The 23,297-nt window shown below is 42.0% G+C and overlaps 1 protein-coding gene across 2 annotated transcripts in view; it reads right to left on the bottom strand.

The window, feature by feature from the left end:
• Window positions 1-20,568, bottom strand: part of PNPLA8 (patatin like phospholipase domain containing 8) — a 59,722-nt gene extending 39,154 nt beyond the window's left edge. Inside the window, exons 1-5 of one of the 2 annotated variants that reach the window (XM_015415282.1) lie at window positions 20,541-20,568; window positions 15,731-16,898; window positions 14,049-14,198; window positions 10,999-11,150; window positions 4,681-4,775 (exon numbers count right to left, since the gene is read on the bottom strand). In XM_015415282.1, the coding sequence (XP_015270768.1) occupies window positions 4,681-4,775; window positions 10,999-11,150; window positions 14,049-14,198; window positions 15,731-16,813 (1,480 nt within the window). In that variant the 5' untranslated portion in view covers window positions 16,814-16,898; window positions 20,541-20,568. Of the gene's footprint in view, window positions 1-4,680; window positions 4,776-10,998; window positions 11,151-14,048; window positions 14,199-15,730; window positions 16,899-20,291; window positions 20,341-20,540 lie in introns of those variants that run through there. The other variant, XM_015415281.1, reaches the window with a different exon arrangement.
• Between the last annotated feature and the right edge of the window lie 2,729 nt (window positions 20,569-23,297).

Here is a 23,297-nt window from a genome sequence, read left to right as displayed (position 1 = left end):
TGTAACCAATGTCAAACCCTTGAGGCAAAACCCTGAAAACATTGTACCTAGCTGCAGTAACCCATAAACAGATTTGAAGTGAATGTTAACACAGAAGTTGTTTTGAGACTACTGCATGAAATGGATGTGAAATTGTAACTATTTTCACCTGTCAGCTTTGCCTATCCACACCATCACTACTGTTTCCTAAGCAAGCAACCAGCACTACAGCCTTATGAGCCTTTAGGATGGAGTAGGGTAGGAGACTCCAGCAGGCAGCTCACAAACTACCAGTAGCTTGATCATCCGCTAGAAGACCCAAGAAAAGATTGTGAGATTGCTATAGACTCTCTTTTTCAAAAGCTTTTATTTCATAAGATCTTTCTCTGTCCTGCTTAGCAGATAGCTTCATTTCTAGTTCTCATCCTAGTATATGAGCCGTTCTAGCACAGAACAAAACTAGGTAAAGAGGGGGAGTAACTTGGATTATTTTTTATTACTTAGAAGTAGATATCAAAATAGGTGATCCACAGAGTAGGGCATTCTAAAGCACAGGTATTTCTAACTTTGTAGGAAACAAATATGATATTTCTAGTGCTCATGGGGGACATTCACAATAGTGTTACATGTCAGTATTCTATGTATATTAAGTCATGCTGTAGATCTGAGGCATCTAACTGACAGGAGCTGACAGCTCTAAGTGTCATGAGAGCTGGCTCTGACCGGTTCTAGCTGGCTACTGCTAGAGCTAATTAGCACTGTGTAACAGTGACTCAGCATTGGCTCTGATTGGCCAATGGTTGTATATATTCAGTGATGTACAGAACTGTTCATTCCTTCTTGGAATGCGAGCGCAGCGGAGCATTACGTCACTCAGTGTAAAGATTTGGATGTGGCTTTGTATAATAAACTGTAAAATACTTGTACATAAGCCTGAGAGTCTCCAGTCTTTATTGAGGAAACAAATATGATATTTCTAGTGCTCATGGGGGACATTCACAATAGTGTTACATGTCAGTATTCTATGTATATTAAGTCATGCTGTAGATCTGAGGCATCTAACTGACAGGAGCTGACAGCTCTAAGTGTCATGAGAGCTGGCTCTGACCGGTTCTAGCTGGCTACTGCTAGAGCTAATTAGCACTGTGTAACAGTGACTCAGCATTGGCTCTGATTGGCCAATGGTTGTATATATTCAGTGATGTACAGAACTGTTCATTCCTTCTTGGAATGCGAGCGCAGCGGAGCATTACGTCACTCAGTGTAAAGATTTGGATGTGGCTTTGTATAATAAACTGTATATTATTTGTACATAAGCCTGAAAGACTGCAGTCTTTATTGGATCACCTTGCACCCGTGTTTGGTCTGCAGTGGGCTAACACCGCGCAATACTGACATTACGATCTGAAGAGAAACCAATGTGGCATTGGTAATAAGAGTTGCAAGAAGCACTGGGAAAGTGATCAATATATTCTTTTATACCTCAGGGGGACAATATGTACCATCAGCACTCAAAGTACTTAACTCTAAGGTAGCTGGCCATTTGTTATATGCAGCTGGTGTATGGATAGAGGCTGTTACTGAGGATACTGATCAACTGCTAATTAACTTTCTTCATGGTTTACTGGGGGACCCCAAATGTATGGCCAGTGTTGTTCTAAGAGCTGAAGCAGGTGAATTTTCTTACAAAGCTAGGGCATGGAGGAAGGCTTTTAATTTAAAGTTAATCAGATCCAAAGCTAAGTTTGCTCAGTCTTATTAAATTAGACAAACATAAGAGCAACTGGTGAATGATAAGCTAATATGCCAAGGGATTTCAATAGAATTGATGGGGAGAGTAAATGTCAATGAACTAAGACATCTGATTGAAATTCATTTGAAACATCTGGATTATAAAAGTACAGCCATAAGGTCAAGAAGGATTTGCTCAACCTTCACAGTTGGGATTCCCCTACCAGTTAGCATCCCGATGTATTTTTGTGATCTAACATATGCCAAATATAGATGCGCCTATATGTTGGCACGTCTTAACACTCTACCAACTGCAGTCTTGGCAAGCAGATATGCTGGTATTCCATATTCAGAGAGAACATGCAATTGTGACATTAATTAAACTGAATCCATTGACCACATACTTTTAAGTTGCCCTGAATTTTTACAACTTAGACAGGAGCTGATTTCCCCCCTACTTAGTAAGAACTCTGCTGAGACTTCTAGGGTACTGAGCAATGAAGATGGATACACACAGGGTCACTAGATTTTAGGCTGCCATTGTAGAAATACTGAAACATTCTAAAACAACTGCTTAAACTCTCATATTTTGTTGATGAGACCCCATTATGTGGGTACCTTTCCATTGCTTAAAGAAACTCTCTGTGGCTGTTCCAGACCACTGGGCTGAATTAACAGTAATAGAAAAGAAAGGAAAAAAGACAATAGGTATTGGTGGCAAGAGAATGGAATTGGAATTTGTAGCTATAAGTCAGGAACATATCACCATAAATCTAAACATAAGTACTTCAAAAGGAAGACCAGACCCCAAAATAAGCTGAATGACAAAATACAGGAGAAAAAATTAGTTGCAAAATATGGCTCTCCCAGAAAAACTTCATCCTCTGTTACTTCCAAGGGAGACAGAAGAATTTGTATAAAATCTTAACAAGTCAGTCTTTTGTCTTTCAACAAGATCAAGATTTTGAATTCAGTCTTGAAGCCTGCTTTAGCTAATTTACGCCACTTAGAACAGCATGCTTGTTGGCATATTTTTATGGCATATTTCACAATAAATTAGGAATGTTTCAGATTGGATCCAAACACACCCTCCTGCTAACCAACAGGCTTCTTCTAAGAAAGCCTCTTACTTACTGGGAGGGAACCTTTGGATCTCACCCAAAGTATTTATTCAGCACTGGAGGAATTTACCAAAACAGAAGTAATGACTTCAGAAAGAGACATAAGCTATTTTACAATTGTTTATCAACCACTGATTCCCTAAGATATTTTAAAAGTTGGTTTGTTTGTTTTTTACAGTGGTTGGCAGGTACTTATACAAGCTGCTGAGCTGACAGATGCTTAAGAGAGATGTTTAACTGCCATGCCAGCACAACAGTTACCAGATGGGAGCTCAGCGGTGTAACATCAAATACAGCACTTGAACCTGACAGCAGGGAGAGAACGTGGAAGCAAAAGAACTGGGACAGCACTACCACAGAGTCCATCAACAATGCCAACTGAGTGTGCTTGTAGGTTTCACTAATAATGCTGCTAATGTGAATGCTGGATTCACATTACTTTTTGTGACAGCTAGTAAGAATTAGTAACAAACTCCATGAGTTCAGAAAGCTTCAGCCCTTTAAAACCAGGCCTTGACTCTTGTGTCTTTGGGCTTGGCATCTAGTGAGGCTTGTAACTCCCCATCCTACTTACCACTCCTCCCTACAGCCATCAACAAAGGGGAAGAATATGTACTGTAGTAAAAAGGAAGAGGTTAGTACGGACAAGCAGGGTTCCACACGGGCAGGCCTAATGGGTACCCAGAAGTTATGCTATTGAGCACAACCCTGATTCCAATTAGGAAATAGAAGTAACTACAATCTCATGTTTTGTATTAAGAAAACATTCTCTGAACATGGTCAAGTGTGCCATTGCCACTGGAGGCCTTCAAGTAATCCTCTTCTATATAATGATCCTTGCCTGCCACAAGTTACCGTATCTTCTTTCCAAGAGCAAGGATATCTTCCCACCCTTTTGAAAGGAGCTGAAACCAAATGGATCTGTACATATTTTCCTCATTTTTTAGAAACATTTATTTCAGTAAGACTTAGGTGTACCTAGACGCAAGGGAATGTATCCCCATTTAATTTATAGGGTATCAAAACTGCCACACAGGAATTTCAATAAACAGATCACTACTGATTTCTGCTATCATATAAACACTGCTCTTTACATTAATTAATACACAGTGTGTATTCCAACTGTTATACCAACAGTATGCTGGAATTTTATCTGATGTTGGAAAGGGCTGTCAAGTTGCAGCTGACCTATGATGTCTCTGTAGGGTTTTCAAGGCAAGAGATGTTCAGAGGTGGTTTACCAACGAACCACGAAGCAAAATCTGTCATGAAGTTTTCCCTGTTCATGGTTCACGAACTGAAGTTTGTGATGGGTCTACCTTCACGAACTTCTAAAGCCGTGTGTGGAGGTTCATGGATAGAGAAGAAACCCTTTCAATGGGATTTGCAGGGCCACAAAGCATGAAACAACATGAACCACATTTTTCCAGTTTGTGCCCGTCCCTAGGTAATGACCCTAGACTTCATTGGTGGTCTTCCCAACCAAGTACTGACTAGAGCCATTACTGCTCAGTGTGCTAGATCTGACTGTGCCATTCAGGTCAGGAAAGGTCATCCACACAGTTGTAAAATAAGATACACACTTTTCCAACTTCTTTATCATAAGCAAGCAGAAAAAGATTTCTCAAAATGGCTTCTATTACAAACCAACTGGTATACAAACACACATATCATAACTCTATGGAACATCTACATAACCAGCAACAAGGCTTTTCTTTGCTGGTTTTAAACAGCAGCACCACCCAGTGCTGCAGGGTGTAAATATTGCACAGATTGCTATCAGGTAGCATGGGGGAGTTTTAATATCATAAATAGAACATGCATCCATTTCCTTTTCAGGGATATTTACCTGTACTCACTCCACAAATATAGTCAAAGAGATGATGAACAGGCCTTCCAGTAAGCTCCTCAAGTTTACGAAGAGTCTGAAGTGCCACTAAACCCCTACAAGATTAAAAAAAGAACTGTTTTATACAAATCATGGTATGTTAAGAGAGGAAAAAATGACTACATTAATTTACAGCATTATTGATTGTAGTGCTAGAAAACAACGAAAAGCAGCCCTGATACTGAAAAGACCATGGAAACTGTCATATTAAAAGTAGTTTTAAAAACTAACAAATTAAATTTTTAATATTTTAAGGCAGCCCTTCTACTCAGGTAATATACTTTCTAGCAAAGGCAAAAAAAAAATAGCACCCCTCCCCAGTGCAGTCGAATTTACTTCATCTGTACCTTGCCCTTCTCTCCAACAGGGACCCAGAACAGCTTACTTTGTTCTCTTCTCCTCCATTTTAATCTCACAGCAACCGTGTGAGGTGGATCAGGCAGAGAGTACGTGAGTGGACCAAGGTCACCCAGCAAGCTTTTATGGTATGTGTGGGGGGATTTGAATCTAGGGTCTACCAGAGTTCCATCTGACACTCTAACCTCTACATGACACTGGTGGAAGGGTGGACCTTCAATTTTGATAATTAAAAAGAACTTTTAAGAACCGGAAATACTTTTTCTCTCTGTGTTAATCTCTTATCTGTATTCATGGCAACAGTAAGCTCCTGCAACTTGCAAGACAGGAGACACCCAGTGAAAGGCACGACAGGCCAATGCAGAAAGATATAAATATGGAGAAATTCTGCATGGATCAAGTGGATAGTTAGTTTTAAAAAATAATGATCTCTATTAGAAGATGAAGAGAGGCCAGTGTCATGAAGGCACATGCTATGGAGCAGCATCAACTATGGCTGTGTCTGTATGTTATGTGAATACCTAAGCCATGTTGCCTTTCTAGCAACTTAAGATATGCATGCAGTGTATAAAAGTATACATAAAAGGGAGACAAATAAAAGGCAGCCATCTCAATTATGTAAGACAACCAGCAAAGTTTATAATTTTAAACACTTCTGGTTGTCTTCACCAAACCCCCAAAAGCTTCTCAGTAGCTCTACAATGCATTAACAACACACCATATCAGACTGAACATCCCCACAGCATTCTAGTATAGTTGCTAAACAAACTAGGGCAAATTGCCCATTTACTTCACTGGACAAAACCCTGGTGGGCTGCTACCAAGGAGAGCCACCTGACCCAGAGCACCCTATCCTTGGAAAGGGGTGTGGTGTTCAGCTTTGCCCTGGGCTGTCCTGGACACACCACAGCTGGTAACGAGGACCATGGCGGCTCCCAGCTTCAACCTGTTGGACTATGCTTGGTGTTCCTCTTTACTGGCTGTGCTGTGCCCCAGGCCAGAATGGGGCAAAGCTGGGTGCTACCATGCCCATGTTCCTCTTCACCACCTATATCATGCCCCTGGCCTGCAGGGCTAAGCTGGACACCACCATGCTCCTTGTCATCAGTACCATGCAGGCACAGGGAAAATCCAAGCACTGCTGTTCCCATGCTCATTATCTCAAGGCACTGCCATGCTTCTCCTTGCCAGCCGGACTCCACCCAAGGGTCTGCACCTGCTTAGGCACAGTGCAGCCCAAAGGAATAAGCGCAGTGGTGCCCCCTCTCTTCCAGTTCACTCTTTGGCCCTCCATCAGGTGAGCAGGGCAGAGCCCTTTTCCCATTCCAGTCCACTCCTGAAGCAGGCAGCCTTCTGCCATGACAGTTTGCCAACCTCAGCCCTCATCTGCGGTATCAAGAAGCATGATAAATGGATACAATGATTGTTCAGAATGCTATGGGAAAACACTGACAGTGCATTCCTAAACAGAGTTTAGGGCCTAAACAGAAGTTGAGGGCTTAGAATAGTGTAACTCTGATTATGACTGCACTGCAGTTGAAGAGGCAATTGTTCCATATGTTACATAATTTTAAACAGTCAAGTGAAAAGTGAAAGCATACTGCATTGCTTTATCATGCTGTTAGCTGAAATGAAAAGACTTGTGTACTGGATAAGCAGAGCTTTGAGAAACTTCGCTTATACCGCTTAAGAAATCAGTTCCGTCATGGTGAAAGTGAAAAGTTCAGAGGCTTTGAATGGCACAGAAACAGAAAGAATGGGGTTGCAAGAATGCAGTCACTTAGGAAACTGGAAACAAGAATACATTACTGCATGCCTTCACAGCTCACTGGTTCAATACAAGACAGGATGGTAGGGATTACAAGTAATTATTGCTCCCAGGCAACTCTGTAGTTTATGAGCAATTAATTGGTTAGTGTTAAATTTAAGTTATAGGTGACAGTTGGAAAAATTAAACCAAAATACCCCTGTAAATGGCAGCCTAAGCGGTAAACTGGGGGGGCGGGGGGAATGAGAACTGTGTTTTACAGAGGAAGTCAGGTTACCAAGAATAAATTTTGCCGAACACTGCTGGCTATGTGCTCACTCAGTCAAGGCTAGATTTTTATCCTAATGTTAGGATGGGCCCTTAAACATGAATGCAAAGCATTTAAAGACTCAAGATGGCTTGTGTGTTTTTTTAGTTCCACAAGCTATGTTGTTATCTCACTGGAGACAGATACCATGGTAATGCGTGGAATACTACCTGGAAATTGGCTGGAGTTTTCACACAGAGCAAAAGCTGGCTCTGGATTATTAGCACAATGAAGTAAACACATTTATGGCACTGAAAATTCTGGAAACACTATCTACATTCAAGAGTGTTGCCAAAAGCCAGTATGTTCCTTAAACGATATTTTAATTTCCCCTTATGTTTCTCTTTAATCTTCCTTATGCTTAGATTTTACTGCTAGTTGTATGAGGGTCGCAAGAGTAAACAAAGAGTCAGCATTAAAAGCTATTACAAGTTTAAACTGATTATTATTAGTTTTCAAACGAATTACTTCTGGAGTGAACCGCAAAGAGGCAAGAGAACAGATACATTCTCTCTTCAGAAATTCCTATGCATGAACCAAATATAAAAGTGATTTTTCAACTTGTTCATATCCTGACCATCAACATGGTAAAAGCATAATTCATATACAATTTCCTTGCTCAGGTAACAAAGAAGTAAGGTTTAAGAACGTAAGAAGAGCCCTGCTGGATCAGAACCAGTGATCCACCTAGTACACCATCCTGTCTCACACAGCAGCTAACAAGGTTTCAATCTCAAATTACAAACAGCCCAGTTTTAAGACTTGTTAACCCACCATGAAGTTTGAGTATTGAACATACCAAGCGTTGTATCAATAAAGTGTTAAAAACTCCACATATGCCAGCTTTGTACAAACACTGCAGGTACTGCACTGAAATATGCTGATTCAAACTGTATCATCGATATATCTGTTTCTCAAGTGTGACTCCCTTCTACAAATATCTAATCTGTGGATCGAGACCACACTTACCCAAATCATATTTTTCTGCAAATTTAGGAACATCCCCCCTCCAAGTTTGCAGAAAAATCCTAAATGTGTGTGTGTGTGTTTATATATATATTAGGGTTGCCAAGTCTATTTATCTTGGCGGCGGGGGAGCCTCGCCGGTTTCCGGGAGCCGTAGGTGGACGTGTGCGGGCTTTGCACGCGCGCGTGCCACCAGCACATCACCGGAAGTGACGTGCGACATCGATCACGTTGAGGGCGTGGCCCTGAAACCATAAAGTTTTCCCTCTGATGATCGGGGCCACGCCCCCAACGTGATCGACGTGGTTGGTCACCTCTGGTGACGCAGCCACTCTGCGCTTCGGGGGGCGGAGTTCCCCCCGGGGCCCGATTCTGCAGCGGCAGAAATCAGGCCTCCAAAAGCGGGGGTTTACCCGCCACCCGCCCCCACTTGGCAGCCCTAATATACATACACACACACACACACACACACACGGGGGGGGGGGTTAATTTCCCAAACTGTAACATAGTGTTTTCTGTGCAACTACAGAGAACGAACCTACCTCCAGTGGTCATTAGAGGATCGCAGGAGCTGCGCTAGGCCCAGTGAGAAAAGTGGGGGGGATTCCCCCCCTTGCTAGTCTTGTGGGCCCACACTTGTATATTCTAAAGCAAAGTCAGCCAACTCTGAAGGTACTTAAATACGGTGACTGGAGCTGTGAATGGACAAGACAGATCTTTCTACAAACCTGCCGCCCTGGGCCGTATGGGTAGGGCAAGATATAAATCCCAAAATAAATAAATAAATAAATAAATTAAATGCCCCAAGTTTATAGAAAAAAATGTGATTTCTAAACCAATACATTGCGGGTGGGGCTTAAAAACAATCCCAAATGATAAAAAGACTGCCTGTAGCTTTAAGCAAGGGATTCCCTCAGTGGTTGTTACTGGGCAACCATACATTCTAGTCTTGGTTCTGATATTAAAAGTCAGTGGGAAGGGGCAAGGCCCTTTCCAGGGCTGATTTGGACTTCGAAGGAAAAATCACTAGTGCCAGGCCTAGGGTTTCTAGTACCAAGTTGGGAAATTCCTGGAGATTTTGTGGAGGTCTGGGGAGGGGAGAAGCCTCAGCCAGATATAATTGCACAGAGTCCAACCTTCAAAACAGCCATTTTCTTCAAGGCAACAGATCTCTATTGTCTGGAGTTCAGTTGTAATTCCAGGGTATGTCCGGGTCCCACATGGAGGCTGGCAACCCTAGGCCTAGTAGCACTCTCTGGGTGACTTGATACTACTTGACTCGCATGACTCTCCTAGGCCTGGCTGCTTGCTACTGTTCAACAGCAGCCACCCAATGAAATCCAGTGTGGTGTAGCTGTTAGAGCTACAGAGTAGGGTCTGGGAGACTCAGTTTCAAATTGCTATCTTGCTGTGGAAGCTCACTGGATGATTTTGGGCCAGTTGCATACTTTCAGCCTCGCTTACCTCACAGGGTTGTTGTGAAGATCAAAAGAAGGAGAGGAGAATAATGCAAGCTGCTTTAGAGGGAAAGAGAAAACTTAAGACAGAGGGGCAGATAAAGCTAGATTAGCTGTTGGGTGAGAAGGAAAGAAAGAAGCAGGAAAGGGGAGAGGCTATGGGGGCTTTTAGGAAAAGAAAAGATGACATGGTGGGGGAGGGGGAAATGAGATGGCTTCTTGTAGGTTCCCACTTGTAGGATTCTATTTCCACTCTCCAAAGACACTAGAATACTTGCCTTGATAAAAAAATTACTAATTATTGAAACTATAAACTGAAATTGAAGCTGTGTTCTTTAAATGTGAGAAAGATGTCACTGAGCTGATGGCACATAAAATTGATTCAGGTCGGTAGCCATATTGATCTGAAGCAGCAGAACAAAGTTTGAGTCCAGTGGCACCTTGAAGACCAACAAAGTTTTATATTCAAGGTATAAGCTTCCGTGTACAAGCACAATTCTACAGATATTGTTATTAAGAAAATGAACCCCTATCTGGTATTTTTAATGAAGATTGTAGTGTAGATTGCAAATCACTTGACAGGCCATCTAGTATATGTAGACACATATTTAGTTTGGCTATTTTATTTGTTTTAAATACTTCTATTTCGTCTTTCTACTGTACAGTCATCAAAGCTTAAGTAGCCCGCTGTTCATTGCAGTTGCCATGGCCTCCTCACCAAGTCCTCTATATTTACTCAGAATTCAGGTGGAAGAGAAGACTTAATCTCTCAGTTGCATTGGGCTTTGGAGGCTATTCCCAGTACAAGAAAAGCAATTATCCACCCTCATCTGTAACTGGCAAAGGTTAAATTACATATATTGGGGAATGGTGATTTTTTTTTCAAGGATTAGATGCTCTGAACATGTGCATGTAACATCCTTCAGGTAAACTATTTTACGGTCCATCATTTTAAGTCTGTCACTCTTCCATTTTTGATTAAACATCAACAACATGAAGTCAGAGTTCTTCTACTAGGCTGTCTAATAAATAAATAAATGCAATGCTCCTCCAAAAGTGGGAAGCCTGTAGAGCCAATGGTATGCATGTACACTGTATGTGCAGCTGGACCAGCAAAATTAGTATTTTTTCTCTGATCTCAGATTAGCAGAACGAGTGGCATGGATCCAACCATGCAGTTCAGAAGACTTGTGCAGGCACTTAAGTCTTCAGAAAAAGGTGCTGTGATTTTCACAGCTTCCCTAACACGTGCACTGCAGATCTCCACTCTGCCTCCAAAGCTTTTTCTGAGGGTGTGCTGGCCCCCAAGAAACAAACTTACAGAGAGCTCAGTGGACTACTGTGGGAGGGCCTCACTCTGCAATGTCTGTAGACAGCTGGATATAGCCCAGTAGAAGTCACAGAGGTAACATACTCTGACCTACCTTGTTCCCCCACCATCGATACTGAGAACACGAATGCCCCAACCTTTCACAGGATCTGTATATCCAATTACTGCCAACGCCTCCCTAACGGCAGCCTCAAGGGCTTCATCACTTGCTTGTCTGAGACGCAACAGGCAGGGAATGATTTTTTCCTAGAAATAAAAATTTTAAATTTAGAGAGAACTAATTTAACTGGAAGTCATACAATAGTACAAAGCTGAGATCGCTAGGTATTTGAAAACAATATGTGGATGTTTGATACTTTTGTCACATATAATTCACTCTAGTTATAGTCCGGAGCATGCTTCTCAGGAAGTAAATCCCATTAAACTTGAGGAACTACTTTTCAAGTAAAAATGCTCAGGATCATGCTGTTACAGTGTCTTTAAAAACTCTTATTGAAAAGACTAGCTAGTTAATTTTAAAACCACAGGGGGGAAATAAAACCAGTTTATCAGAATTTAACAGTTATAACTGTAGATGGTCAATTGTGCATGGCTGCACTTTCAAAAGATCCTCAAGAGCTTGTGGAAACTGTAAAAGGTGCCTGGACGCAATGTGGGATGGATGAAAGCTAACAAACTGAAACTTAATCCCAACAAAATGGAGGTAACTACTGACAAGGGGGAAGGTCTGACCCAAACACTGAGATCTCTTCTGGATGGGGTTGTACTCTCCCTAAAGAAGCAGGATCATGGCTAAAAGGTGCTGTTTGACTTGTGCCTCTTGTTGGATAAGTGAGTGGCGTCAGTGGCCAGGGGTGCCTTTGGCTGGTAAGCCAGGGGCAGCCATACCAGGGAAGGAAAGATCTTGCCACGGTGATGCATGCCCTGGGAATATTAGTAGAACAAATTGAGAGTCCAGTGGCACCTTTAAGACCAACAAAGTTTTATTCAAGGTATGAGCTCTAAATTTGTTCAAGGTATGGACTCTAAATTTGTTCTACTGCTTCAAACCAACACGGCTGACAATCTGGTAATATCTGGTTACTGCAAGGAGCTCTACCTGGGGCTGTGTTTGAAGAGTGTCTGAAAGCTACAGTTCATGCAGAATGCTACAACCAGAACACTTACTGGAGTGGGTCAGAAGGACCATATCATTCCAGTCTTGTTCCATCTACACTGGCTCTCCATTAGCTTTTGGGCCCAATTCAAGATGCTAGTATTGACTTTTAAAGCCATATATGGCTTGGAGCCAGCATACTTGAAGGGCAGCCTACTCACATATGAACCTACCTGACCTTTTGAGTCATCTTTGGAGGCCATATTCCTGGTGCCCCTGCCATCTGAAGTGAGTAGGGCCTTCTCAGTCATGGTGCCAAAACTCTGGAATTCTCTCCCCGGGGAGCAGTGTTCCCTCTAAGCTGAGTTAGTGTGAGTTAGCTCACAGTTTTTAGCCTCCGGTTCACACATTTTATCCTCGCTCAGGAAGGATGGCTCCAGAGTAGAGATGTAAAATTTCCAGAAATTTTGAAGCTCGGAAAAAACCCTGGTTTTTTTCCAGTTTTTTCCGGGGAAAAACAGAAATTTTCAGAAAAATTGAAAAAAAATGCTACATTAGCATTTTTTTTGTCTTTTCTAGATTGAAAGTCATTCTGTTACTTTAGGAACATAAAATATGACTATGGAAATTTTTACTTGGCATGAAATTATCACAACTATCATATTAAAACTATAGTGTATCCAAACAATTATTACAAACAGAATACCCACCCACATGCAAAAACAAAACTGAAACCTTTTTATTTTCTTCTAATAATAGCACCTCCTAAAGGAAGAAATGCATCTTGCTCTTGCATTGGAGAGTTCAGTTTGTAACCTAGGACTTCCTTGTCCTCAGTGCACAGAAATTAGATCAATCTGATACTATATATATATATATTAGAAATGATTTGGAAAATATTTGAACACCTTGTCTTAAAATATTTTATTCATCATGTTAAAATAAAACGTTCCATAATCAATTTTTTTTTCTTTTTTCAATTTTTCGGAAAAAAACAAAAAAGGCTTCAGGAAAAAAACGGGGGGGAAACGGTTTTTCCCCGAATTTTTCCATTTTTTTCCCGGGCCTTCACATCTCTACTCCAGAGCAGACTAATTTATGAAGTAGCCAAATCGCTCACTCACAACTGTAATGTCAGTAGCTCACAAAGTAGAATTTTTGCTCACGAGACTCCAGAGCTTAGAGGGAACATTGCCGGGGAGATCTGTCCATCTCCCTCTCTCATCATCTTCTGTCAGCTGGTAAAGCCTTTCTTGTTGTCGTTGTGGCCAAACCACAAACCAAATCGGAGGTTCACTTGCAAAGTGAACCAGTTTGTGGCACTGCAAACCCTGTTGAAAGGGGCTGCAGTCTCTTTAAGCAGGGTTCACAGAAAGCCTGAAAAACAGCTGAGCTACAGGGAGCAGGCTGCTCCCTGCCGCTCAGCTGTTTCAGGGTGTCTTGTGCATTCCTTTTAACATTTAAAGGGACTGCACAAGACAGCCCCTGCCACTCAGCTGTTTTTCAGGCTTTCGTGGATTGTCTGGTACAGTCGCTTTAAAGGCTGCTCCCCACCACTCAGCTGTTTTTGCGGCTTTTGAGGGGAATAGGAAGCAGGAGTTTAGAAGGACTCAGAATCCCTGATTTCTGTTCTATCCACAAATCGCCATAAACTGATTTAAAAGTTTGTGGAAGTTCATGATGGTAGACCTGTCATGAACTTTGGTTCACAAACCACAAACAGGGCAAAATGTGTGATGAATGTTGCTTCGTGGTTCAGTGTGTCCATCCTAAATTGGAAGCCCACTTCCAACTTGATTTAAAGACAAGGGCAAACCATAGTTTGCAGATTCACACGTAACAAGTTTCTGGAACCGGGAAGTCTAGAGGCCTATGACACATTCCAGATCTTCCACATTAACACCTGACATATCTGGAATATTATGCAAAAGCCAAGATGTGCGGCAAAGTGCACAGTTCACACTTAATAGTTCTACAATTAGATTTTTGAGCAATTATGATTATATTCCTTATTCATTATCAATTGTTAAGCGCCAGGTTATTTGTACCTTAATAGCTACTCCTCTACTTTCTGGAAATTCCAAGAGATGGTATGTCAATTCTTCAACCCTGTTGATATAGACTCTTCTGTTAGATGATCTTCGTAATGCTTGAGCTAACGCCCGGGTTCTGTTATCAATACTCACCCTTGCAATAATCTAAGAAAAAAACATTGATATTAATGGTAAATTTCTTTACTAAAAATATTCTTGTGATGCCTTAAATGGCACAAACTTATAGACTACAAGATTCATTGAAGCACAAGCTTTTAATAACAGACTAGCCCAACTATTTTGCTAGAGTTTGTTTATATGCTATGTGCACTTGGGTAACCACTTCATGAATCTAATGAAGAGCGCTCTGGCCCTTGTAAACTTGTTAAATTTTAATCCAGATTCTACAAAACTGCTTTTTTTTTTTTTTTTTGCTCCAACAGACTAACATTGTTTCCAGTATGGAAATAAACATGTACTTTGAAACCAAATGTTATTTTCTCACACACACATATCTATCTCAAGTGTGTAAATATCCACTTACATTGTCATAGCAAATATGAAGTCTATCCTTAACCTAACAGAAGTCCAGTGGCACCTTAAAGATGAACAATATTTCAGCATGAGTTCCTATAAGTCAGAACTGACTGCTTCAGATGCTACAAAAGGGGAAATCATTATGGCTGAGGGAATCATGGATTTTTTTTACTAAGGGTTTTTTTAATCACAAATGATTAACAGAAATATGCATGAGAGGGGATATGCTGACCAATACTTTTCAAAATCTGCTTTTAGTAATTTATTGTTGTATTGTGGAGAAGTGGTGAACAGGTGACTCCTCCTCCCAGATACAGAAGATGTTTAATTTCACTTAGTGTTCATATGGCCCTTTACAGCTCTGAACATATTTCACATATATTAACATGGCAATTCTCAAAAAATAGGCCTGAGAGGTTGAGTAGGACTAGTTGCTTGCCTGTGGCAAGTAAAAATTGGGCCCAAGCAAGCAGACTTTTAAAAAAGATAATGGCTCATTCATTTCAGGCTGTTGATATGTCATACATAGGTATGTATCATCATAAGAACATAAGATACGCTAATGTTGGATCAGGCCAAAGGCCTATCCAGTCCAACACTCTGTGTCACACAGTGGCCAGAAATACCAGTGCCATCAGGTCCAGCAGTGGGGCCAGGACATTAGAAGCCCTCCCACTGCTGACCCCCCCCCCCCAAGCACCAAGAAGACAGAGCATCACTTGCCCCAGAGTCCCTATCTATACCTTGTGGCAGAAGTCACTGATGGACTTCTGCTCCATATGCTTATCTAATTCCCTTTTGTAGCCGTCCATGCTTGTAGCCGCCACCACCTCCTGTGGCAGTGGTGCTAGCATAGGGCTAGCAGCTGTTGTGGACATTTGTGGAGCACCACTTCATATTTAAAATCACTTGATTCATGATAGTTATAACCTAAGTTGCTGTATATGTACTTTGCCACATAAATAGTTTCAAATACCCATAGCTAAAATAATTCATGGTCCTCCAAATATCCTAAGCACTGAGGACAGTAAAATCAGTGGCCAGAGCCCTAGTTCAGGATATCAATGGCAGGCAGTTTTTCTCATGGGCTTCTCCTTTGCCCCCCAGTAAAATGGTTTTATACAAGGTAAAGGGGAAGGAAATGTGGGGGGGGGACTTGCCTTTTCCCTTTGAAGAGACAGCCTCTTCTCTTTTTCTTCAGCACTTTTGGTCTCTTCATCATCTTTCAAAATTTCCTCAGGTTCCTGTACATTGATCTTTTCTTGCAAAGCGGATCTTGTATCAGAACGCAATCTGGGCACCAGCCCTCCAATGTAGCTATCCACAAAGGCCTGTACACTGTTACTGGGGTAAGAAAGAAGATTTGCAATACTTTTTTTGCTGGAAGCTGAAGGAGTGACGCTGGTCTTTGTAGAATCTGGAGACTGAGCTGAAGGAATTAAAGCCGATGCTTCATTTAGCCTGTTTTCATTACTTAATATGTCTTCTTCTCGTGAGTCAAGTGCTTCTCCAGTTTGATTCTCTAGCTTGGGTGGGAATGAGCTCCCTTTCTTCTCTTTATCCATAACACTAGTACTAAAATACCAATTGATGTGACTGGCAAGGAAGTTGTACGTTTCTCCAAAGTTTGTAGCAAAGTAGCTAACGTGAAAAAGGCTGTTTTTGAGATCTGCAAGATCTTTGAGTGAACCGTGACTAAGACCACCTGGATCTAGGTCTCCAGTCACCAAGACAGGCTTCTTTATATCTATACTATCATCACATTCTTCCTGAGACCTGCTGTTGGTTTGCCTGTCACTTTCTACAGTAACATGGAAAGTATTTCCCTGCCCATTTTCTTCAGCCGATTTACTCAGTACACCAGAATGAGGCTTTAGACGAGCAATACGTGAAACCAGCTCACTGTGAGTTCCAGACACAGCTTTTGAAACAGATTCTAAAGTGTTCTTGAATCGTGACATGCGATTGTTTGTTAATTCCTTAGAAGTACTAAGTTTTAAAATCCTGCAATGCAAAAAGTCATGGCAGTAGAGATGCTTATTACACCACAGTGTTTTGCCTCTACTCCATTTACAATGTGGTCGGTTTGTGTGGAAACCTCTAAGAGGGATAACATAGTTTATCCTCCAAAAAAGCTTTGGTCTATACAAGTAGTGGAGTTGCCAGGTCCTCGGCCAAACCCAAAGGTTTTTTGAACTAATTACAAAGTACACACAGGTATTTAAAGGCAACTGAATTGACATTACTTATAAATACTGAAGTAATCAAAACATTATTTCCCTCCAGAAATCTTATTTTAAACAGAAACATCACTTCGCATAATGATACCTAGAACAGAAAAAAAAAAAGAAATCAAGCAAGAATATTAATCTGTTGAAAAGAACATGTCTGACAAATATACAAAATCACCCCCCTCCCCCCAGGAATGGCTACTATAGTCATCAAATTTACACTCCTGAAGAAGCCAAATGGGCAAAAATAATCAATAGAAATCATTAGACCTTTCATCAGAAGCATGATATTTTTAGGAAAAGTCAGTATTGTGTGCTAATATAAGATACATTAAATCTTTAGTTGTGGCTTTCTGTGAAATGATACAAGGAGCTCATACTGAAATCTCCATTGTACACTGGAATGTGCTTAAATCAAAAGGACCACATTCTGTACAAAGCAAAAACAAAAAAATGTGCAACAGGTACTATTTTCATTAAATTTTCCTTCTGTACAGAGAACTGGACTTCTTTATACTGAAAGTGTTTTAAAAACAAGGAAAATAAAAGATATTGGGCCCCCAAATATTAGCCTGATGTTGGGTAGCAGGACCCCACCGGCTCTTATCATCTGCAGCAATGTAAGCCCTCCTTTTCCTTGCATCATATCAGCAGGCACCTAGGACAACCCTCTTGTGCCACCAGTCTGTTGGGATGGCACCACCTGCTCTTGCTTGGTCAGGCTGGCCTGGTGCCACCCACCCGAGCCACAGTGCAACTAGAGTGGGCTTGTGGAGGATGGGGCCGCAGGAAAATTGCAGGGATGACTCCTCAAGAAAGAAGCAACCTAGCAGGCATCTAGTAAGGGTGGTGCTGGACTCTGAAGTAAGTAGCCAAGCAGTCAGATGGTTGGGGAAAAGGCATCTGGCATAAAGCCAGATCGATGGTGGCAGAAGAAACATGGCCATGTCAATGAGAGCATGCTTCCAATCACTAGGACTTCCAGGTGGAGTAGAAGTGGCCATGAGGGAGTGATATCCCATTGGGTATCTAAAGAGGACCCACATCCTGCTCAGAGTGCTGGGGAGCAGAGATCAGTGGAGGAGGATCCTGGTGTTGCAACCAATGCTCCCTCTAAGCTGTGGAGTCTTATGAGCAAAATTTCTACTTTGTGAGATACTGGCATTAAAGTTGTGAGTGAGCAATTTGGCTACTGCATGAATTAGTTTGCTCTGGCGCCATCCTTTCTGAGTTAAGACAAAAATGTGTGAGCCGGAGGCTAAAAAACTGTGCACTAGCTCACACTAACTCAGCTTAGAGGGAACACCACCTCCTCACACAACAGAGGGGCAATTAGTGGGCCAGGAGCAGGAGGAGCCCCACATCTAATTATGTGTAAATACATACATTACTCACAAAATCATAATGGGAACTACAGTACTCCCCTGTGAGTAATATTTAAAGAGATGTTGGGAGTCAAACATGCATGGAACCTCTTAATACCAGACTTATGATGACATGGTGATTACTCATTTGTAAGAAGAAGAGCGAAGCCCATTACGCTAAGGACAGATTCTACCATCTAACACACCTTTTACATGATAAGTATTTACATTCTTAATTTATTTATAGCAAAAAATATTAATTAGTACAGGAATAATGAATCCCTAGAAAGAGAATCAATAGCAGCCTATACATTTATAACATGTACACAAAAATGATATGGGTAATATGCATTATATCACAGACAAGCTGTTTATCAAAATCATGTTTACTGATATATAATAACCATGGCACTACGTTTATATTCAGGATGCTTCCATGCTCAGATAGCAGTCAGTTCTAAGTGCTCTTGCCTGACAGCCATTAGCTCTCCATTCAGAACCTTCAGTGTATCATTTCAAGACATAGTACCACCACACAGCACACTGAGCCTTATTAAGACTCAGGCTACGCCCTCTGGGCTCCTGGGACAAACTGGCAATCACTTCTGTATTTTCACTGGAGAGAAACACACCTGTCTTTTATGTACATGTAACTACTAAACACTTGGAGGAAAGGAAACATCAGAAGCACATGTTTACATAGGGATGTTGGTTAAATGTATAGGATGCTACTGAATCTGTTCCCAATATTCACTATTCCAGTACTGATAAACCTTCCCAGAGAGCACAAAGAAGGACAATGATTTCTCAGGGACCAACACATCAACCCCAAGGCATTCATGGAAGCAGATCTTTTCCCCTCACCCCTCCAAATAGCCAATACTGGGGAGATGAGAGGGTCTTGCAGAAAAAATGCCATACAGTAAGGAGATCTATCATGACAAGAAGGAATTGATATCGCAACCCATCTTCATCTCTCATTGACTGCAAAAATGCAGCCAAAAAAGCTTTCCATTGGTGATTTCACTCAGAAGTGATTTCACTCAGTCCCCTGCCATTACTGGTGCCCCTTCTCTGTGTACAAATCAGCTCCCTGTTTTTTTCTTTCAAGTTCTGTCACAGCATATCAGATACTAGCATACTGCATTGCATTAGAGAATAAACTGTAATTTGGGATGCCTTTGGGACTGTGATTTACATAAGCTTCTATTCAGTGTGCTGTAATATTTAAAGACCTATCACCACGATAAATGTAACAAAACAGACATACATGATGAAATTTCAGAAACAAGTATTGAACAATGTATAAGACATCAGGTTTTTCAACAATGCTGAAGACTAACTAAACTCATTATTTTAACTAATCAAGCCTAGTCATGTAAATATTTTTAATACAACAAAGCTACCTTACTTTAAGGGGTGGGGGGGAGAACCAAACTTCACAGGATGCCCCAGTTGAAATGGGTATGTAGGTTTCATGCAAATTATAAACACCCCTAGGAACATCCCATGACATAGCAAAAATAAATATAATGTTTTATTTTATCTTAAAGGAAGGCAAAATAGACACCTCATATTTAGATTCCCATAGGGATCTCCTGGAATTACAGCTTAATTCAGATTTTTAAAAAATAGTTCTGGAGAAAATGGATGTTTCGGAAGGTAGACTCTATGTCACTGTACCCCACTGAGGCCACCCAGGGCTCTATTACCAAATCTCGAGGAGTCCCCCAACCTGGGTCTGACAACCCTACCCCCACCCATCCTCCGCCGGCGACCAGGGGGAACCTGACAACCGTATATACACAATCAGAAAAAAGTAACATAAAACAATATTTTGTCGAAGGCTTTCACGGCCGGAGTTCATTAGTTGTTGTAGATTTTCCGGGCTGTATGGCCGTGGTCTTGGCGTTATAGGACCTGATGTTTCACCAGCAGCTATGTCACAGAGACACAGAGAGTACTCCATTTTTCTGTGTTATACCTCTGAGGATGCCAGTCACAGCTGCTAATGCCAAGACCACAGTCATACTGCCCGGAAAATCTACAGTAACTAATAAAACAATATTATAATAGACAAGACAACATCAGAGAATAACTAAAGGAGCACCGCAGCCACCACTCACCACCCGCGATGTCAACAGGTCGTAATTACAGACTTCCAGCCTCCAGCTGAAACACTGAACTTAAGACCCGAAACCTTGGCCGCAGCGGCCATTTTCTTTCGAGTTGGTGAGCATGCGCAATCTGCCGGCCGGCGGGGCTGTTCACTAATCGAACTTCCTCCTATTTAGCTAGCACGCATGCGTATGATCTTCCGCCTATACACATGCGCTATTGAAACACAAAGCTGCAACTTTGAAGCCTTCCAGTACCTCTTGTTAGCACTTTCACCGTTCCTGGATAGAACGAGGGGGTCACGTGATGAAACTATGGTTGAAGGGGCGGAGGTTCCGTTTTCTATAGTACAGAGCGCTGCTGATGGAATCTTTCACAGGAGCAGCGCACTTAATTATAAGCGGTTAGATCTGTGATTTAGTTGGTTGGCTAGCTTAGTTTTGTAAAATTGATCTTATGCCTATTTTCATTTGCTGAGGAACAAACCCGGGGCGGAGGAGAGGAGAGGAAAAGGCCCTGGAAAGGGGCTCCTGGCAGACAGCCCTGCCTACCCGGAAACAGGTGGTAGCTGGACAAGACGGCGGGGCGGGGTGGCTACGTGCCGTGCCTCGACAGACGAAGCGAGGCTGGGAGCCGCAAACCTTTCGCGAGTTGACCCCAGTATAAACTCTATAATTCACACCCATACTACAGTTTCCACATAGAGGTTGGCTGTATTGGGCACCTAGCGGAAATAATTTGATACCAAACTAGTCAATTTGTAATCTCACCCCCCCCCCCCAAAAAAAAACCCCAAAACAAATTATGAACTCTGAATGCCTTTTTTTGTTGACAATGTATCTGGGAATGTATTCCTATATAAGAGAGTACTCAAGGAGTTCAGAAGTAAGGTTTAAACTACCGTGATGCAAGTAGGAGAGATTAACTGATACTAAAAGTAATACTGCTTTGATTAACAAAATATGTGGCAGGGTATGACAGCTTTCGTGAGTCACTGCTGACTTCTTCAGAGCAGTGCTTCAAGAAAGCTCATTCCCTACCACAAATCTTGTTAGTCTTTAAGGTACTATAGGACTCTTGCTCTTTGCTGCTGCTGCAGACAGACCAGGGGTCATTTTGCAGAAAAAGAGGTGCAGGAGCCTATTAGCATAATGCATTAGCATAATTTATATGCCACTCCCCTGACATCACTGGAAGTGTGTCAGAAGGCAACATCCACCGCTCAGGCTCCACTGGACCGTTTTGGATTGCTAGCTATTGGGGGGGGGGGAGAACATGGAGATCTGTTCTTGCAGAGGAGGGAGAGCTTGTACCTGAATAAAACTTGGTCTTAAAGGTTCCACTGGACTGTTTTGGATTGCTAGCTATGGGGGGGGGGGAACGTGCAGATCTGCCCTCACAGAGGAGGGAGAGCTTGTACCTGAAGGCGGGCTGGGGGGGGCTCTGCAACTTACCTGGCTGCTTCTTGCTCCTCGTTGCCAACAGGGCTGCTGGGAGCAGGGGCGGGGCTTGTTGCATGTGCTCCCGCAGGAAATTACCCCTGAGACAGACTAACATGGCTACCCATCTTGATGTGCTTTGGTTAAGTAATATATACATCCTGGGATATTACTCTGTGGTAAATCTTTACTATTTATTTTCTTTACAAAGTGTAAACAACTCTATCAAACAGCACAAATAATCTAATAAAGAATGGAGTAGGGTTACAGAACTGGAAAACAATGCAAACAGCCAAAAAAACTGTTTAAGGCACGACCTATAATGCAGAAAGCGGGTTGCAAGGTAGGAAAAATGCAGTGGAAGCAAAGAAGGAAAAAAAGGTACAATTTAGTGACTAACAAAATTTGTGGCAGGGCACGAGCTTTCAGGAGCCACTGTTCACTTCTTCAGATACAGCTAGAGTATGAGTCCATTTGTCCTTTAATCTTGGAGAGTGAAGTGTTTTCAGATGCCAAATAACAATAGCAGTCATTGGTAACGAGAGAAGAAAGCCAGGCCTCAATTCAGCCCAGGAGGATGCATTGAGCGTCATTATCAGTTGCAATTCATCAGTCTCTCTTTTTAACTTTGCTTTGAAATCCCTTTGTAAGAGAACTACTACTCTTAGGTCAGCAAATGAGTGCCCTGGAAGGTTAAAATGTCCCCCCACTATTTTTTGGATGTTATGGTTTCTTATAGCTGAGTAAGGGTCCAATGGCAAAATTTGTGGCAAGGTATGAGCTTTCTTGAGTCACTGCTCACTTCTTCAGACTTATGTCCATTTATTCTTTGCATCCTCCTGGACTGAATCCTCCTGGACCAAACTGAGACCTAGGTTACCTGTCTCATTACCAGTGATAATATCTCCACACCTAATCCAATCAAGCATATTGCCATTCGGCATCTGAAATAATCTTTATAAAGTTTATATCTCTGGTACCTCATGTTGCATTTTACGGCACTTTGTCAGATCCGGCCCTCTTAACTAATGAGTTTGACACCTCTGTAAAGCCTTGGTGTAGTGATTAAACGTGGCAGACTCTGATCTAGAGAACCAGGTTTGATTCCCCACTTCTCCCTCTGAGCTGGAGGACATCTGATTGTGGGTGATTCCCACCCTCCTTTCAGGGAGGCAGGACTTCCAAGAACTTCCTGTTTCCTGTGTGGGAGTCACCCTCATCCTCAGTTCTTTTCCTGCCTCAAGAGGGAGAGCAGCGTGTTTAGGCTTTGCCAAACTTTTGCCTTTTATCTTTCCTTTTTTCCTTGCACTGACCTCTCTTTCTTCCCTTCAGGTTTTTTCTCCCTGGATTCTCTACTTCAAAAAAAAAAAAAAAAAAAAAAAAAAGGAAGGAGGACCCCCCCCCCCCTCCCCCCCCCTTTTGGACCCGGAAGCAGACGACGGATTCCTGACCTCCCCGAGCAACCGGACTCGGGCGGGGAAGGAAGGGATCGCAGCACAGCGCACAGCAGTAAAGAGCCCGCCAAAAACGGCGCGAAAAAAGAAGGCTCGCACAGGGTTTCGGCCGCTGCCGCGG

Source organism: Gekko japonicus, unplaced genomic scaffold (genome assembly GCF_001447785.1).
Source record: "Gekko japonicus isolate JY-2015 unplaced genomic scaffold, Gekko_japonicus_V1.1 scaffold453, whole genome shotgun sequence".
Lineage (NCBI taxonomy): Eukaryota > Metazoa > Chordata > Lepidosauria > Squamata > Gekkonidae > Gekko > Gekko japonicus.
Note: the sequence above shows the minus strand (reverse complement) of the source record. Positions and strands in the feature narration are given on the sequence as shown.